The 19,772-nt window shown below is 41.1% G+C and overlaps 1 protein-coding gene across 8 annotated transcripts in view; it reads left to right on the top strand.

Moving 5' to 3' along the window:
- Window positions 1-19,105, top strand: part of LOC141573286 (coiled-coil domain-containing protein 144A-like) — a 50,329-nt gene extending 31,224 nt beyond the window's left edge. For 5 of the 8 annotated variants that reach the window (XM_074367769.1, XM_074367766.1, XM_074367773.1 and 2 more), the window contains 6 exons: window positions 1,196-1,708; window positions 3,147-3,326; window positions 9,634-9,923; window positions 10,505-10,708; window positions 11,136-11,181; window positions 12,265-12,548. In XM_074367769.1, coding sequence (XP_074223870.1) covers window positions 1,196-1,708; window positions 3,147-3,326; window positions 9,634-9,729 — 789 coding nt within the window. In that variant the 3' untranslated portion in view covers window positions 9,730-9,923; window positions 10,505-10,708; window positions 11,136-11,181; window positions 12,265-12,548. Of the gene's footprint in view, window positions 1-1,195; window positions 1,709-3,146; window positions 3,327-9,633; window positions 9,924-10,504; window positions 10,709-11,135; window positions 11,182-12,264; window positions 12,549-16,714 lie in introns of those variants that run through there. The other 3 variants (XM_074367767.1, XM_074367768.1, XM_074367770.1) reach the window with 3 other exon arrangements.
- The last annotated feature ends 667 nt before the right edge of the window (window positions 19,106-19,772 follow it).

The following is a 19,772-nucleotide window of genomic DNA, read 5'->3' as shown; positions in this document are numbered from 1 at the left end:
GGAATCGATGAACTTTCCATTATTTCAAAACTGTTGCTACTAACGGCAGGCATTCTAGTTTCTGGCAGCGATCTCACTCCTTTGATAGATAAATGATTGGAGAGGTTACTTTATCATTTCCACTGATGGTAAGGAGGGAAAAGTATAGCCAGTTCAGAAACCGTAGTTTGGGTGTCATTCTCCTACGTGTGATAAAAGTAACGCTCTGCTCCATGTGGTATCCGATTTCAGTACAAGGAGCTTTTGAATATAGTGATAGATATGCCATAATCTGTGCTTAGTGATAATTTATTGATCAGTATTTTATTTTTAATAAAACACTCCACTGTATCTCCCTGCTATTTCACATCCGTTACTGTTATAAACACCATGAAGAAGAAAAAAAATTATTGCAGAAGCAAATAGTCTCCTGATTTTCTAAGAAGAGCTCTGTAAATTTGATCTTCTTTACCTTTAGTGTATTCACCATTAGGGAAATAGAAGGTTTCTCTTGTGTTTATGTATTTATCCTAGAGAAGTAGCTTTGGTTTGGTGTAAGAGTCAGAGAGTCAGAAGCCCTGGGGGAAACCCTGCAGCTTGCTTGTGTTTTTAACCCTTTATTCCGGAATTGTCACAGCTAACTGAGTTAACTGATGTTTGTAGACGTGCTCGGTACAGTGCTTAGATTTATCACTTATCCGTAGATGTAATTCTTATAACTCACTCTAAAGATGTTAGAAAGGGAGAATATTTGTGGAATATTCTCAGGAAAAAAATTTTTAGGAAATTTAACCTGTCCCAATATATACAGAACTAAGGCACTTACTTTGGGGGTAGCTGTAAAGGCTAGATGTCAGATACAATTTTTAAGTATAGTCAGATTTATTCATTTTTTATTTTAAGCCTTTTGGGTTTGTTGTATTTCAGAGAAAGAAAGGCCTTTCCAGTTCTGAGCTTCTTAAACATCGTTTTGTGGTTTCTTTTTTATTTTCATGGATTCACTATCTTTAATTAAATTTTTGAACTTTTGGGGATTTCTGCTTGTTTAAAGTTTGAGATTTGTATCCACCTTAAGTTTTTCCAGTTGGATACCCAGTTATTGCAAACTTTTTGTTGTGTAAACTTAGAGACTAGTCTTTCACTTCAAAGGAAATTATGATATGTCAGTTTATTGCGTACAGTTCAAAGAGTAAGAGATGAGGGGTTTCACTTACAGGACACAAAGGATTTTGAGCTGTCTGACCCAGAAGATAACAGCGAGGTGCTTCCTCAGCAACTTCCTGAAGCTGGAAGTCAGTTCCGTGGCCAAGAAATGGAGCTCCATCCCAGGAGAGATGCTCTTAGACCAATGACATTGGTATTACAATGTGTGCGTAGAGACCGAGGCCAAGCCCAGCGTTCAAACAAGGGAACTGAACCCTTGTCTCAGAGCAAACAAGGGGAAGTCAACAAATACATTGGAAAGCAGGCGTTCTTGGAAAAGAGAGTATATGAACTACAAAGTGAAAACATGTTGCTTCGACAGCAACTGGAAGTTGCTCAAAATGAAGCCAGAAGTAAAAAGACAATACTTAATATCCCAGAGCCGTTTCCTGATCACATGGGAAAACTTGAAGCCATGAGCAAACGAGTTCTGATGCTGGAGGAAGGAAACAAGGAATTAATCAGTGAATACAAATGTTTAAAAGACAGACTGTATCAGTATGAAACTGACAGAGCAGAAATGAAAGTAAGTACCCAGAAGGAGAACTAATTTTCAGACTTCCTCAAAGAAAATTCAAAGTAGTATCTGATGAAAGCTAAACGTTGAAACTAGTTGAATATAAAAAAATGTGTGGGCTGTAAATATATACACTGTAAAGCAGCCTAAAAGCATATCTTGTATCCAGCAAACAAAAATTAGACCTGAGAGGTGCTTTGCTTTGAGTAAAGATGCCGTGTCACCTGAAATTCTAAGAGATTAAGCTGTAAGTTGTTGACAGATACAGGCAGGTCTTAGTAATTTACTCTTAAAGTGCCCAAATCATTTTAATGTCACCACATTTTAGTATCGTGATGAAGCAGGTAAATGCTCAGACCTAAAATGAGTATTTTGAAATTAAGATTCAGTTGTGTGAATAAAAAAAAGTAAAAGAAAAAAGAGAGAGAAAAGATTCAATTGTGTGGATTATCTTGACAGTCAAATCCAGATTTCCCAGATGAACTGATGTGTAAATGCTGTATCTTGCAGTACTTTTCGTTCAGTAGCTTTTCATATACTTTTAATTTAGTTGATATAATTTTATTTTTATTCATGTCAATTGGAATTAAATTTAGAAATATTTCCATCTCAAATCATGTGTTGTTATGACCTCTCCACTCCTTAAAGGCATCTACTTTTCATTCAGTAATAATTTGGGGCAAATGTAAATTTTAGCAAAACTGTGTTTGACTATTTATAATTTACTTTGAATATTTTTTCAAATAATTTGCTCACAATTCTCATTTCAAGGCTCAGTTACTGTCATTTGGATCTAAGTTTGTCCAGTACAGAGGAACTGGAGCGCTCTCTGATGTACGAGTTTGGCAGTGGGGTCCCATTTTCAGACTGAGGAGGAAGCAGCCAGAGTCCTGGGTGGCAGGAAGGGAGTGAGTGGGAGGGGTGGGGGGAGCTGTAGGAGTTGCAGTCCAGGAGGCAGGGGAGACCAGGTTGTCTCGGGTCCCCAAAGGCCATTGGAATAACCTCGTTTTTACTGTGAGATAGGAGTCTATTGGAAGGATTTAAACACCAGATTGAATATGTGAAGAACTCTGAACTTAAGCCTCTAATGAGAAAGAGGGAGAATGTTCCACAGTGTGGAACTTACCACCACTCATCCCACCCACACACTCGTTTCTGTTTGAGACTTCAGTGGGGGTAAAGCTCGGCCACTTCCTGGGAGGGGCAGGGAATGGCTGGAGGGGCTGCATCCATTGTCTAAGTTAACTTTCTGTCGGTAAGGCAGGAGGGTCACGCCTTCTGTGTCTTTAATGAAATTCAGTAAACAGGAATGTGTGCCTATGAGGAAAAGAAGGCGAATTGATGTCTGTGGGGATATTTCTCAAAGTCCATATATTGGAGTTACATATTATTATTGTAACTTTATGATAAGGTGACTTAAAAATCAGTAACAGAGTTATCTTTTTAGGCCCGTATGAGACAGCTTCAAGAAGAACTGACTGACACCCGAAAGAAAGTGTCCATGTTGGAAGCATCCCTGGAGGTGACGGCACATCATCAGACTGATGTAGAAGCTGAGACACAGGAGTCAGAGAGGAAATCACATCAAACTGCGAACCCAGTACGTGTGAAATTCAGCATGTCGGCCGTGAGTGTGCAGCGCAGAATGTTGCAGGACACTAGCTTTTCAGGGACAGCTTTCTTTTGCATCTTCATTATAATTACACTTTTATTGTCTTTATGATGCACTTGTTTCTTAAACTTTGACTTTCATCCTGCCATTTCTTTATATATTTTTTCTTACAACATTTACCCTTAGAGAAGTTGAAAATTATACATCTTTCCTCACAGAAGTTAACTTTTTTTTCCTATTAAACAGTATTTTTTTAGTGATCTCTCACCACAATGAGGCAAGCTAGATAAAATCAGAGGATAATGTTTCATGGCATGTTCCAGAAAATTGTCATGTCTCGTCTTCACTTTTGTGAATGGATATAGAATCTGTGTGTATTTATTTCGTGGATTTCAGAGTAACTTGTGCAGAAAGGTCATTATACAAACCAGTTGAAGTTAGGCATTGCCTTCATTTTCTCTTCATTTTAGACATGTCAAAGCATGGAGAAGTGCAGATCATGTCTGTACACTCAAAATAGAGAATTAAGAAACTTTTCTAGATCCTGCCTTTGGATTTTTTTTTTTTTTACTTTATTGAGATACAATTCACATATTATAGGGGGGATTGCATAACTCAAGTGGTAGAGTGCATGCTTAGCATACACAAGGTCCTGGGTTCAATCCCCTGTACCTCCTCTAAAAGTAAATACTTAAAACCTAATTACTTCCCTCCACCAAAAAAAAAAAAAAATTCACGTGTCATATAAGTCACCCATTTAGGATGCATAGTTAGTATCTCCTAGAATATTCAGAGATGTGCAGCTGTCACCACAGTCAATTTTAGAACATTCCCATCACCCTGAAAAGAAAGCCTGCATCCCTTGGCCATCACCCCCAGCCCCCCATCTCCCTCAGCCCCAGGCAACCACCAGTCTGACTTCTGTCTCTACAGATGTGCCTGTTCTGGGTGTTCCCCATGAATGAAATCACATGCTGTGTGGTCCTTCATGATTAGCTTTTTTCATTTGACAAAACGTCTTCAAGTTTCATCCATGTTACAGCACTTGTCAGTATTTCCATTTCTGTTTATTGTCAAATGTTACTCAGTTGTGGGGCTAAACCATTTATCCATCCATCAGTTGATGGACCTTTGGGCTGCCTCTGCTTTTTGGCTATTGCTAACAATGCTGCTGTGAACATTTCTGTCCAAGTTTTGGTGTAAACATGTTTCCATTTCTTTGGGGAACATAAGAATGGAAATGCTGTCGTATGGGTCATATGGTAACTCTGTTTAACCTTTTGAGGAACTGCCATACTGTTTTCCAGAGTGGCTGCACCATTTAACATTTTTATCCAAAGTGTGTAATTCTCCCAATTTCTATGCATTCCTGTCACGAGACTGGTCATCAGCTCTCCTGGTAGGTGTGAACTGGCATCTCATTGTGGTTTTGATTTGCATTTTTCTGATGACTAAGAATGTTGGGGGTCTTTTCATGTGCTTATCTATTTGTGTATCTTCTTTGAAGACCTGTCTGTTCAGGTTTTTGCCCATTTTGAAATTGGATTACCTTTTGATGATGGAATTGTAAGAGTTCTTTTTGTATCCTGGGTGCAAGTCTTTGATCAGATGTAGGATTTTCAAGTATTTCCTCCTGTTCAGGAGCTTGCCTTCTTACCTCCTTGATGGTGTCTTTTGAAGAGTAGAAGTTTTAAATATTGATGAGGTTCAGTTAATCTATTTCTGTCTTTTATTGTCCTATCTAAGAAACAAGTGCCAGATCCAGTCATGAAGACACACGCCTGTGTTTTCTTCTAAGAATTGTGCAGTTTTAGCTCTTTCATTGAGTTAATTTTATATATATTGTATGAGGTAGAGGTCGAATTTTGTTCTTTTGCATGTGGATATCCAGTTGTCCCAGTACCACTTGTTAAAAAGACTATTACTGTCTCATTCAGTTATTTGACACTCGTATTGAAAATCAATTGACCGTAAATGTGAGGGTTTGTTTTAGATTCTCAGTGGTGATGCATTGATCTATGTCTGTCCTATGCCAGTACCAATTCAGATGTTATGAGAACTCTTTCCGAGTCATCTTGCATATTACCAGTTGTTTTACATAATAATAAAAAGTCAGTGTCGTGGAATGTCTGTAACTCTACTTCTGTGGAGATCTGCTGCTTCCTGAAGGGGCCTGTGGCCAGCTTACGCCTTGCTGACTCTGTGACATGACAGAAAGTAGGCTTGCAAAGATAAAGTCCATTCCTTCCCCCCCTCATTCAGACCTTTAGTTTCTCGCCCAGTGCCTCCCACTTCACTCCAGTTTCCATGAAATCATGGTCACAGGATCTGCTGACTCAGTCTGCAATATACTTCATTATGTTGCACTCATTATAATTCATAGACTCACCCATAGATTTCTAGAGGCAAAAGATTAAGCCTGGAAAAGACTAATTCAACCTTCCTCTTTGGAAGCCTCTCTAATCCATCATCTTGTGGTTCATGATGAAGTCCTCTTTTGGCTTGGTTCTTGTGTGTAACACTGGTGCCGATCTTGTTCTTGGTGTAGATCCTGCATTCTCAGCTCCCTGTGTCTACCTCCTTTTACTCAAAAAGAGAGATGCCTAGCTGTATTCTATAGCTTAATGCATAATTAATGAAATAAATATTTCATCCCATCCAAGGAAAATTATTCAAGAGTACAGCTGTTAAAAATTAAATAATATTCAATCAGTTTATCAGAAACAGGTAACAGATTTGTAATTTGAATTTCAAAAGTTCAAAGCCAATCTGTGTGATATGGAGAAGCATTGTACTACAACATGAAGCTGAGACAGTCTTACCTTCCCTTACAAACAAGCTTTTAAGGTAAAGGAAAAATTGTATTTAAATACTGCCAAAGGACACTACATTTATGGTTCCATAATATTTTATTTTCTCTCTGAGTAAAGGAAAATGAAGAGTGAGTGCTAGATTAGTAAGTTCTCAAAGCTGCCTGTCTCTTGGAATTTCAGTTAATTGAAATGAGGTAAAAAGGCTGATTTTGATAAACTGACTATTTCTAGTTTTTCAATTATTAGACTTCAAATCCTATGTCTCCTTGCTTACCAGTCTTCCTTATCCTCAAAGTTGAGGGGAAATTGCAAAATACATGCCTATTTGTAAGAAATTGTAATTGGAGGGAACTCTAAAGTATCTTCCTTCTCGCTAGTTCTTAGGTCTTTCAGTTATCTGCTTCTCATCAGCATTTTGTCATTAGTAAGTTAATCTCAACGTTTGTTACATTCCAGTTTATAGGAGACCAGTTTCTACTATATTCAAGTTACATTTCTTGCTATCTTTTTTCATCCACTTTCCTGTTTATCTGTTTTTGCCTAACAAACTCCCCAAAGTTCAGTGGCTTAAATAAGCATTTATTTTGTTCACAACCTACACTTAGGAAAAGTGTGGCCAAGACAGCCGGCCTCTATTCCTCTCAGCTTCAGGTGGGGCAGCTCAAAGGCGAGGGGCTGGAATCACTTGAAGATTCATCCATTGATGTCTGATGGTTGATGGTGGGCTGTGGCTTTGGTGGGGCAGGCAGGTGGACCACCTCCCCTGGAACACCTAAGCTGTCTCTGTGGCCTGAGCTTGCCCACCTGAGACTAGGTTCCAGGGTTAAGAGCGAGGCAGAAGCTGAATTGCCTTTTCAAACCCGCCCTGCAGTTCACTGGGTGCCACTTCACTGTTTCTGTTCATTAGGAGCAGGGCACTTAAGGTTGGCCCATATTCTACCTTTTTTATGGAATTAATTTTGAAAACTTATGGAGACATTCAAAAACCAGCATAATCTACTCACTAGCCACAATGTTTTCTTACTGCTTCCATACAAGAAATCCACTTATCCCTACTCAGTTCCAGAGCAGGTCTCGGTCGCTGTGGTGTTAGGCTCAGGCTCCAGCCCAAGGTCTTACTTTCCCATCTTCACCAGGTCCAGGTGGGGCTGAGGTTCCTGGGTGTGGTTTCTGGAGTACAGCCCCTTGGGTACACTCCTCTCAGTGCTGAGGCTTGAGGATAAGGAGACACGGGTTATTTGCCACCACAAACCCAACATTCTGCTAAATCCTAAGGACTCCCTCACTCACAGATGGAAGATGGGAGGCACACTGGTCCATAGCAGTTCTGAAATGCAGCCTGATGCTGCCGGCTCTTTGATTAGGACTTAGTCCTAACCCTGGGGGGGGTTCTCCTTCGCTGCCCTCTCTGAGCTCTTTGTTCTGTCCCTTTCATGAGCAGTGACCTGTGTTTGCAGCTGAATAGTTCTCTCAAGCCAGCTTCCTCCTTGTAGACCTTCTAAGAAAAACCCAAAGGCCTCTTCCCATTTTGCACTGTCTCTGTCTCTTTCAGTCCAAACTAGCAAGCAGTATTTTTGCTACCACAGTTCTCTTTAAAGCTTTGAGTTTCCTGTGAATTTTATTGGTGTTCATGCCATTGGAAAAGCTACTCTCACATCTTTTTGAGATAAACTCTTCACCTTGGACTTCCTGTGAAGCTGTTGTGGGACCATGCCTTTAAAATTCTTATGCTTTTAAGATCTTTAAAGGAATTTGAGGCAGCACCTTAAATCTTTCCAAGGTCTTAACAAAGTCTTGGCTTCATCTTTAGACTGTTTTCCTGGCAGCACCCCTACATTTGATCTTAGCCTGGAAGTCATTTCTCTGCTTACCAATTATGTGACAATTGGGCATGTGGAGATGCTTTAAATGGGATACAGATACTTGAACCCAGTGAGTCCTGGTTCCTTTATACTTAATAATCTTTTTGTTTGTTTTAGCTTATCTCTCTCATCAATTTTACTTTCAGCTGTTCGGTGGCAAGAGTCCCGTTTCCTCTGGTTTCAGCGTCATTTTCTTCCCTGGCCTAGAAGCCTTCACTCTCAGCCCTTCAAGGGCCCTCAGGCTTCCACTCACAGTCTCGGGGACACTTTGGGCTTTCACTCTTACTCTTCTCTACATCTGTTCAGGTTTCACCTACCTCCAGGTGCAAAGGCATCCCCACATTTTGAGTTCGTTTTTAATGGCTGTGCCCCATTTTTAATATCAATATGTGTGCCAGTTATTTATTGCTAGTAATTTATATAATAAACTGCCTCAAAACCTGGTGACTCAAAACAGCATTTGCTTGGTTCCCAAATCTGTGTTTATATATGACTCAGTGGAGCCAGCTCATTTCTTCTCCACTTGGCATCAAGCGGGCACTAGAATAATCTAAAGGCTTGTTCATGCACATGTCTGGAAGTTGGAGCTGGCTTTGGTTAAGGACATTCCCTGGGGTCATCAGCTGGGACAGCTGCGTGTACAGAGTCTCAGTAGGTGGCCTGGGCTTCACAACGTGGTGGCTGGGTTCTAAGGGTGAGCATCCCTATGGAGTGAAAGTCAGAAGCCCTTTAGCCTTAGAAATCACACAGCAGTGCCCCCACATTCTGTCCCCTAGAAACCAGTTGACTGAGGCCAGCACATATTTCAGGGGAGGGAATTTCACAGGGGAAATGTCAAGGAATTTGTAGAGATGTTTTACAACCACCACCTCCACCTGCCTTGTCTCACCAAATGATCCTTCTATCTGAAGGCAAGCAGTTCTTCCCAAGTCAGTGTCACTGAAATTCCAGCAAGTTTTTTTGTTTTTGTTGAGTATGTTCTCTTGTTTTGTGGAGAGCCACAAAGGATTACAAGAATTAAGGCTTTTTTGTTTGTTTGTTTAGAAAAATGTATGGGTCATCTTACTAAACCACTACACTAGGAGATGGATTTCTCCTTAACTCTGTGAATCATTCATTGCTCCTCGGAATGCAATTCAAACTAGCATAAAATATTTGTAGTTCAGAGAAAGGCTTATGGCATTAGAATCCATATTTATAAGATGTATTAATTGCAGTCTGTTTTTCAAAGTCTTGTTTTGGGAGGCATTTATTAATGCAGCCCTAAGTAACTCAATATGGTCTCCCTAAAACTTTAAAAATCATGGAGTTAAGGCTTGGGGGAGGAAGGGGTAAGAGACTTTCTGCTAACAGGTGCCTTATAGGCATTTTATGTAGGAAAGACATGAAACAATTACAGGAAAATAAGTGTAAAATCAAGTACAAGTGTATAACAAAGATGATGACAATAAACAGTATATTTTTGTGACTCTTGGTGGTTTGAACTTTTTTCTTGATTTTCTGAGTAATTTGAGTTTCTCCATTCCGCAAGGTAGATATACCATTTTATTGTAACTGAATTTATTTCAACCTTTGATGCTGGGTTAGAGTTAGGCTGTTCTCAGTCTGCTAACCTCATTACCAAACAATTTTATCTTTTTCTTGCAGAATGCTGATCTTCCAGCAAAAGTGGAATCTGCATCTTCAGTACTTCTCCATCTGAGTGCAGAAACTCAACTTCTTCTAAAGGAGTTATATCTATGAAAGAGATGCAAAAGAAATGTGGAACACTAGAGGAGGAGAAGAAGAAATTGGAGGAAGAAGCAGTAAACCTGAGACGTCACCTCGAAATGAACACAGTGGAACGCAGTCAAGTGGAGCAGTACAAACGGGAGACTAAAAAGTGAGAAAGACGGGATGTAGTAGAAACACTGAAAGAACTCAGCCAGTTTTTAAAGGTGAAGCATTGATCTGTAACGTGCTCTAACTCACTTCGCTGAGAACTACAGTTCGGATATGTACATTTTATGTGTTTCCTCTACTTCCCATATAGCAGTTTGTTTTGTAGATTTCTGGAAGGAAGGCCACATTTGTTACTCCCTCTAAATAATTCAGTTTCCATCATTACTATCACTAAATTGACCTTTCAGAACAGTTCTCACTAGAGAATCATTTTTAAGAGCAATTGGTGTAACTCAAGACTACTAGGAGGAAAAGAATATATTGTGATTTAAATATTGTACCACACTCTGGGATTACTCTTAGGTTGTATTGTTCAATTTTTTAAATTTTAAATTGATCCTATTATTTTTTGAACTATCACATTATATGAGTACTAATAAAAGAGTGATTCAACTTTAATTTCTTAATTCAGATTTAATTCACTTGACATTGATGATAAGTATTTTAATGTTCGGCTTTTTTTCCCACACTTAAAATTGCTCTCTCAATCATTGACTCAAAACTAAAGGGAACAAATATACTGTAATTACTCAGGTTATAATTATTTTTAAAATTGTATCCTTTTAATTTGCTTTAGGTACAAGCAGCATCTCAAGAAAACTTGTTAAGAGAGTATAAACGTGCTTCAGTAAGTCAAATGGAACACAGTTAAAGATCTGGAACCTGAACTGAAAAGTAAAACTTTTCAGTTTGATTCTAATGAAAAAAAATTGGAAAAATACAAACGACTGTACCTGGAAGAGCTAGAAAACAGAATGTCATTGGCAAGTCAACTCACCTCGTAAGTCAAAACATAGAATTATAGAAAATAATTTAGGTCATTAATTTGCCTCTAAGGCATGATTTTTATTGAACCAGGTTCGTGAGGTGAGTAGCAAGTGAGAGCTGACCAGATAGTGTAATTTTGGGACATGGTGTTAGTAAATGAACTCTCCTTTAAAATGTCAGTCCAGAGCAGTTTGCATCTCCCTGCCTTCTGTTGCTTTTACATGACTTTATTTTTTATATTTGCATATATTTAACCTGATCTAGTCTTTAAGCTAGGGATTTTGCTTATAATTATTTTTTTCTATTTAAGCAATCCCCAAGTTAGGTCAAGTCTCTAAAAGTGTTTACTTAAAGGCCACATTTCATAAGCTAGTTGTCATTCCTATGACAGTGTTTCTTGTTTAACTTAAACATTAAAAATAATATTTGACTTATTTCAGATGCGGAAGAAGTTGGAGAATAATATAGATAGAGAATTAAAAGAAGGTATGTTGCCAACATTTCTGAATTAAATCTAGACATTGATTTCCGAAATACACTGTAAACAGTAAATGGCACCTCTTTCTATTGTTTGAATAACAGATAGTATGTTAAATTTTTTTCTTACACATATCTAATGAAAAATGTGAAAGCATAATTTCATTCATAATGATAAGTGTACTTATTCCTCATTTATTCATCATGATCCATAGCTTTAAAAAAAATCTCAAGAAGTCTATGTTCTCTATTTCTTGCTGTGCCCTTCCTCTTCTGCTGTCCCCTTGGGCCTGTCATCTGCACACGGCACGGACCTGTTCTCACAAAGCATGGAGGTTATCAGCTTCTCGAGTTTGGTAGTGACTGAGGCCAAAAACCCAGACTCAAGCAATCACAGTTCATGTAGCTGTGCCCTGGTGGATGACAATTAATTTCCTGTCATTCACTTTGTCAGTGGTTAACCTTTTGCCCTCAGGAAAAATTCCAAATTCCTTAGCTTGGAAGAAAAACATCCACATCGATTTGGCTCTTGCCAAAGTCTTCAGCCGTATCTCTTTCCTGCCTCCGCTCTTTGTGTTTGCTTCTTGCCTCTCCCTCCCACACTTTCTCCTCCTCCTTCATGTATCTGCTTACACATCACGGCCACCAGAGAGGGGACAGTGTTGACACAAAGCTGGACGTCCCTTCTGAGTGTTCCAACTGTGCCCTCTTTTATGCCTGTCATGGCATTTATGTCTCTGTACCGAAACTGCCTGTTCATCTATTTTGCCAGTTTACGGTACATGATCTTTCAGGGTGGACTCTGTCATCTTCATCTTGTGGTTCCAGTGCTTGTCACAGTGCCTTAGCACGTGGTTGCTGAGTAAATGAATGAAAAGTGAGAAAACCAGGCGCTCTGATCCTTAGCCACAAGAGCAGTTAATTCAATGTGCAGCCCTGGGCAAAGTCTAGAGTAGTAATCTTGTGTTTTGTGTTGTAATCATTCTTCTTAAAACTTAGAAGAGTCTCAGCTTATCTTAAAAAATAAACTGACATTTAGTTACCTATGAAGTATTTTAAGTAAAGAACCTAATTCTTTCATTTTCTTTCCAGCTATTACTGAACTTGAATCTAAGTCCTACAGACTCTCTTGTAGGCTCAATGGACGAGTCAAGTCTAAGTCCAGATCTGGTTTCAAAAGCACGTGAAGAATATGTGGAGGTTTTGAAGAAAAAGTATATGATCTGCAAGATAAATAGTAAACATTTACCTGCTGGGCTGTTTGCCTAACATTTTATTTACTTCTTGTTATGTAAGATACTGACACTGTTTATTAAGGGAAAATACTCTTGCATTCTATGGGCATGATTAAAATTGATGTAGTGTTTTAAACCACATTTCTCTGCAACTCATTGACTTTTAAGCGGATTTTGGGAGTAAAACCCAGCACTTTGGAGTATTACATACTCAAACTGAGCCCGGATGCCAGCTGTTTAAACAGCACCCAACCACCCACCAAACTTGTCGTTGATACTGAGCCGTGTTGATAGCTTTTTTGAGTTTTCCAGCGTTAATCACTGTCTATAGACCTAAAGATTTTAGACGGACAGCGTTTGGGTCTGCTGTGCTGTTTCAGTGTTCTGATGGATCACAACAATCGTTACAGTGCCATCAAGCTTTCTATATGTTACCTTAAACACTGATTCACAGATGTTTCCTCATGGAGAAACGAAATCTGCCTCAGGTTTTTCATTTTATTTATTTACTTTTTGGAAACACTCTTCAAATTAGAGACAAGTTCCGAGCACCAGACTCAAACGGACATTGTCCCAAACCTGCCATCTCTCCCATACATTCTCCTAAGGCGTTAATCTATCTCCCTAAATGTCACTTGTTCTACCATAAGTGCCCTTTCTCTCTCCTTTCACCAAGAAGTCATTTGTTTTTCAGAAAAATGCCTTTCTCCTTTTCCTGTCACTTATTAAATTGTATATAAGCCCCCACTTCTAGCCACCCCTTCAAATCCCATTGCTTTGTGAACTCTTGCAGGTATTCATATGTAATTTTTTTCTCACAGTAATCTGCTTTAGTCAATTTAATTTGCAGGTTCCCAATCACTGAATGTAAGAAGGTAAAGGAAATACTCTCCTCAACAATTTCCAGGAGCTAAATTTTTTATAACTCCTACTTAGATCCTTTATTCCCTTTTCGGTCTTTTCAGTGTGCTTACTTGGCAAAACTCCCCAACTGCACAACAGACTGATTATCACTTTTCCCCCTTACATCCCCCCAGGCATCTAAGTGCTGCTGAAGAAAGTCACGCACTGTCCAGCGATCCTGCTGCTTTGATTTAGTTAATTTGCACCTTCTTCCTTCGCAGTGATGATTTCAAATTTCCCTCTCTGTGAACACCTCCCTCTGTTTCTTCCCTCTCACATGAACCAGACAGTCTTACTTCTGACGACAAACTTCCTGAAGGATTTGCCTGCTTCCCCACCAGCAGTCTGTCCCCACCCACTCTGGTGTGTCTTCCCTTCCTCCATTCCCACGCAGCGAGTCACTGATGACTCCCACGTCTAAACCAAAGTGACACCTTTCCGGCCCTTGTCTAACTGAGCTTCTCATTCCTCTGGGCATTCCATGTAACTGATCTCTGTAACTGACCGCTGCCTGCAGCTTCCTCTTCAGTCTTTAGCTGAAGAGGATGTTGAAGGTGAGGGCTTCAGCATTCTTGGTGAGTTCACTCAGTTTACCCTGGCTGTCTCCCATACTCCCATACACAGGAAGTATACGTGTTATTCAGTTTTTATTTTTCTCCTGTTAGTCTGCCTCATGTCATGCTAATCTTAGACCAGCCAGATGAGCCTAGAAGGGTGGAGGACCGCTCCCCGCCCCCACCCCTGCTCAAGCCTGAGCACAGGTAGCTGTGCTCATTCTCAGCTGGCGTGGGCGCTGCCGCGCCTGCAGGGAAGAGATCGATGGCAAACGCTGCTCTTCCTCCAGCACTAGCCAGTGAGCTGAAGCTCACCTGAATGTCCTCCAGGCTGAGCTGGGGTCACTGCTCCCGGCAGCAGAAGACTGCCTTTGTGAAAGAATAAAAATGGAGTCTGCATTGCTCGAGAGGGCTCACGAAGGAGGTGTGACTTACGCACATCTCAGCCCACAGAGAATCTGGCCCTGTGAGCATTTATTGCCCTAATGAAGTCATCCGGAACACCTGCCGGAAACTTCAGCTACTTACTGAGCCTCCACCCTGAAGTGAGCTGTGATTCCTTAAGGACACGTGTTTCCTGACTGGCTCACGTCAGTGTCAGTCATAATTCTCATCAGGCAACTTTTGACAGCCTCTTGGCTTTTTGTCTTTATAAGCCCCTGACTCCCGTCCTTGAAACACTCAGTTTTACCCAAATCTGTGTCTCCCAAGTCACAATTTATTTCTTCCAGTTTTACTGAGAGATAATTGACATGCAGCACTGTATTATAAGTTGAAGGCACACAGCACCAATTTCACACCGCCCTTGGCCGAGACCCCCAGCTTACCAACACAGGTGAGGCAGAGCACCGCACAGGCCAGGGGCAGGGGCTCAGGGCTGGAGTGGCAGAAAATCTGAACTTGTAGAGATAGGCCCAGGGTCAAGCTGGTTGAAGCCAGGAGCCCTGCCCCCGAACAGGTCTTGGGGGATCTGGCAGGGAGTGGAGGGGGTCTCGGGAAGCTCTGTGTGCTAAAGTTGGGTTTACCACCCTGACTCTTCCTTTAGCCTTCTCTGTGCCATTTATTTTTCCACGCCTCAATTGCCCCATCTGTAAAATGGAAACTATATGTGAGGGACTCCATGGAGACCTGCGTCCCGTTGCTGCCGACGACCACTGTGGGGCCTGGGCGAGCCTCTGCTCCCCTTTGGGGCTCCATTTCACCAGCCATAAGATGAGGGGTTTGGACGGGTCAGGCTTTAGGGATTCTCTCTTCACGGTGGGATTCAGATAAGCCTCAACTTGAGCCCAGGAAATGTGGGTTCTGTGACCTTGGCCAAGGCCCTTCACCTTTCTGAGCTGCCTCAGTTTCCTCACCTGCAAAATGGGGACCACACAGGTCCCCACCTCAGAGGATGGGCGTGCAGCTCTGAAACAATCCATATAGAAGACTGATCCCACAGGAGCTGCCCAAGGACTCCCAGTTCCTGTTAGTAGAGGGAGTCAGTACAGAGCTCAGGAGTCAGCCTGCGCTGGGATTCAGAACCCACCAGGTGAGGACATGCCTGGAATTCAGTTGCTGTTCTCACTGGGCCTCAGTTTCCTCAGCTATAGAGTGGGGATGATAACATTTCCAAAGGGTTGATTTCAGGCTATGAGGATGAAAGAACCACGTGACATGCCTGTCATGGTGCCTGGCCCACAGCAGGCACCCAGTACCTGCCAGAGGTGAGGCTGAAGATGTGGATGATGAGAAAGCAATTCCAGGCAGATGCAGCAAAGCCCCTTTGTCCCCCGGCTGTCCACACGGACATTCCCTCCTGCTGTGGCTCCCTCAGCTCTCTGGCTCTGATGTCCTCATCTCAGCCAGAAGGTTCAGGATCTTGTAGGGGCCACACACCCCTCAGTCCTGGGAGCCCCAAAATCCTGTGGTTATTAGACCCCATGTGCCAAGCCCCAGCAGTGATGTTCGCCACAGGCAATTGCTTGGATCTTGGCCAAATGTGGGTGGAGGAACTGAGGACCCCTCCGACCACCCTCTTCAGTCCCTGTGATCCTTAGGGCCAAGGAACGTAGAGCACTCGGGGAGGAGGCCGGATTTGGTGCTGGAATAGGAAAACTTGGATCTGCTGCAGACTGGCGGAGTGCCTCCAGGGGCCTCAGCAGCCTCACCTCTGAAGTGAGGAGATGCTGCCCTCTAGCTTGAATGGTCAGGGAGTTCTGGGAAAGGGCCCGGCTCACAGTAGGCACCTCAGTCACGTCGGCATTCTCCACTCCCCTAGAGGGGGAGGAAGGGGAGTCAGCTCATGTCCAGAGCTCTGCCCTGGTGTGTGTGCCCGGTGGCACTGGGGATGTTGGGGAGGACCAGCTGCCAGTCTGAGGTAGGTTTGAAAGAACATCACGGTGTATCCGGAGCTGAAACTCTGGCCCTGAGCTCTGCCTTCAGAGCCGCTCATGTGGGTCAGAATCCCTGCAGGGTAGCTGAGCAGTGATACTGAAGATCCAGGAACACAAGCCGCCCCGTCGCCCCCTCACCTTGCAGGCAGTGCACGTGCTGCTCCGTTATCCTGGTCATCACAGTGCAGATTGTCCCTGTCACAGCTCACCAACAGGATGGCTCCACACCCACCAAGCGCCCAGACCCACTTCAGCTGCCAATGGCAAAGCAGAGCTGGTGGTGGGGTCCCAGACCAACCAGCACCCCTCCCCAGTGTCCCCCTGGCCATCCTCTGAACCCCATCTGTTCATCTTCACCCCACCCTCTGAGGATAGGTCCACTCCTGCTCAAGAAATGGAAATGGCTCCCTAGTGCCCACACCGTCAAGTCTAACTACACGGCTGTCTTTCATGTGTGTCCGTGTTCTGTCTCCAGCCAGCATGTCTCCTCCCGCCTCACACACGACTGTACTGCGCGGGACGCAGCTGTCTCCTGCCACCTCACGCCCAACTCCGTGCTGCGCGGGACAGAAGCAGGGGCGCCAGACCTGCCGCTGCCGCCGTCATTCGAAGAGGCCTCTGCTACTGCTCCTGCCGCCGAGTCAGTGAGTCTCGCCGTGCGCAGGAAGCTCTTCACTCCACTTTTTAGCCGGTTTGCTTTTTGCCGTTATTTACTGTTGATCCCATCTTGTATGTTGTGTGTGTTGAGGTGGGGTTGAGGGGGAGTAGATAACTTACCTCTATAGTTCATGGTGTCCAGAACCACGGGAATGATTTTTACTCAAGGAACTATATATGAGTAACGTCATCTTCAAGAGCAGTTGATTTAAATGCCAAGACTGCAGGCATCCCATCTGAGACTAACAATACAATAATGGAGACTTCTGTGGAGTCATTAGAGAGTGAGTGCATTTTGATTGTCGGAGCAGACTGGGGCCAGATTGTAGACTGAGATGATCTTAAACACAACAACAAATTACTTGATATTCCTCTGAATAAGAAGTCAAGTCTGTGTCCCCCACACTTAAATCTGGGCAGGCTTGCTACTGCTTTGTAAACAATAGAATGAGAGAGAAACAATGCTGCATGATTTGAGGCTTGGACTAAAAAAGCAATGTAGCTTCCAGTTTGTTGATGGACCATTTGTGCTTGGAATACCTGGCTGTCATATTAGATATCTTGAGATTCCTCTCTACCCTGGGGAGGAAGAAATAGAGATTCCTCTCTACCCTGAGACTACCATGTTGGAGAAGGCATGTATAGGTATTCGCCCAGCTGAGATCACATTTGACAGCTAGCATCAGCTCTCAGCCATATATATAAGAGAGACTATAAGCTCTCAGCCATATATAAGAGAGACATCTTGGACTTAGGAAAAAACGGTAATTTTTTTACACAGCAGTAGAAACTGGAACAAGATATAAGGACTGGAAAGGAAGAAGTAAAACACTAACTATTCACAGAAAATCTAACTTAAAGATACTAAGTTGTCTGTTCAAAAAACTATACAGTGTCAATAAGAGAAATTTTAAAAGACTTATTTAATGGTGGGTTATACCATATTCTTGAATTGGAAAACTCAGTTCTATAAAAAAAAAAAAGTTATCCTAAATTGATTTACCTATTTAGTGAAATGCTAATCAAAATTTCACTTGGCAATCTTTTGGAGGGTAGGGGAGCTGACTATGAAATGTTTAAGGGAATATAGTTAACAAATATAAATTCCCTCTTTTAGCAAGAGAGAAAGAGTAGAGGACTAATAAATGGCAAGTTGTTTGTTGACTTAATGATGGAAATTTGAGGATGTTCCTATCTAGAGATATTTTATTTTCTGTGCCTGGGGAAGTGTTAGATTTGGGAATCAGAATGTGATGGAAGTAGAGACTTTTTGAAAAAGCCAATATTTGTAAGCCCAACTGTGAATGATGACTAGAATATTTCATATTTAATGTGAACTTCAGATTAAATCTTCTTCTAAATTTACTTTAGTCACTGGAATAATATTCAGTCCTAATTCACCCAGTCATTCTGATAGTTTAAACATTCCATTGTGAGTAAGAAATGGAGGTTTGGAATAAAGCTGACTAGCTTTGGGAGTATGAAAGCAGTATTTATATGCCAGATAAATCTTCTTTGTTAAAAAAGTGACATTCTGCAATTAGAGGGAATGCTTTAATAATGTGCAGTAAGTATTTGTATAAGTATCTTATAAGCCATAAATTTCAAATATACCACCTTTAAAGAAGTGAAAGTTCTTTTATTATTACTGTATTACTATTATTATTATGAAGAAAAGGTTGTAGAAAGGATGAAAAACGTATGTAACCTTGAAATGGATAAAAGCCAAGTCTGGTTGCAGTGTGGATTTTCTATGAGTTTCTGCATCAGTGATTAATATAGTTTTACATCAAGACAAAAGCCATTACTTTTCTCTTACCTCCTAGTTAAATGTAAAATTATATGTCAAATAACTGTATTATAGATGAAATCCCTACATTCAAATATGTTTGTCAAATGTAACCTATTGAAACATGAACAGATGTTCTAATGAGATATTCTTTTAAATAGTACCTTCATTTCAAAATTATTCTTCCAAGAAACAATGATTATGTGTGAATTACAAAACAGAGAAGCTTTGTAGTAAGATCAAATTTGTATCATTTCTTTCTGATTGGTTTTTGCCTCTTTTTTTCTTTTCTGTTTGGTTTCAAGCAAATTAATCTCTTCAAGTTTGTTTCTTCACCTGGAAATTGTGGATAATAAAACATATCAAAAGGGATTGTTGAGGGGAACAAATCAGATAATATATATGGTGGAATCATTTTCAGCATAGTGCCTGTATTGTTTTGCTTTTTTCTCCTTTTATTTCTTTTTTTTTTTTTCTTTCTGTCATTCAAGTAGTTTGTATTCTTTTTAAAGCTTCTAGGAAGGATGACCAAAATAGTAGCAGAAAATATTCTCAAATGCTGATAATGACAAGAAGAAAAACTATCCAGACTATCCCCATCCTCTGAAAAATCGGGAAAATGTCAGTAAAGAAACTAAGTTTTTGCCCCATCAGTGGCAGCAGTGGCAAAACAAGTCATATTCCTTTCACAACTGAGCTTGTGGAATGAGCTCTATGCCTAATACATACATAAGATCCCTAGCAGTGGGCCTCTGAAGAGATAAGAGCAAATGATAAGAGCTGATCTATTTCATTACAAATATCTTCTCACAACCTTAATTTGTAGAATCTTAAATAAGAAAAGCAATAATTTTACACTAGATTTTATATCTAATATATTGTCCTGATGAGTTGCCCAAATGCTATTTGTAAATGCCATGTATTTGGAAGCCTGAATCTTTGCTAAAAAAGAGTAGCTCAAGTACAAAAGGGTAAGTTGCAAAATGGGAGTCAGGAGGTACAGTTTCATAAAGGAAAACACTTAAAGGTCTCTCAATAAAAGAGGTTGCCCCTAGATGTCACTTCAAAAAGGAAAATAAAATTCGGG

Source organism: Camelus bactrianus, chromosome 7, assembly GCF_048773025.1.
Source record: "Camelus bactrianus isolate YW-2024 breed Bactrian camel chromosome 7, ASM4877302v1, whole genome shotgun sequence".
Taxonomy (NCBI): Eukaryota; Metazoa; Chordata; class Mammalia; order Artiodactyla; family Camelidae; genus Camelus; species Camelus bactrianus.
Note: the sequence above shows the minus strand (reverse complement) of the source record. Positions and strands in the feature narration are given on the sequence as shown.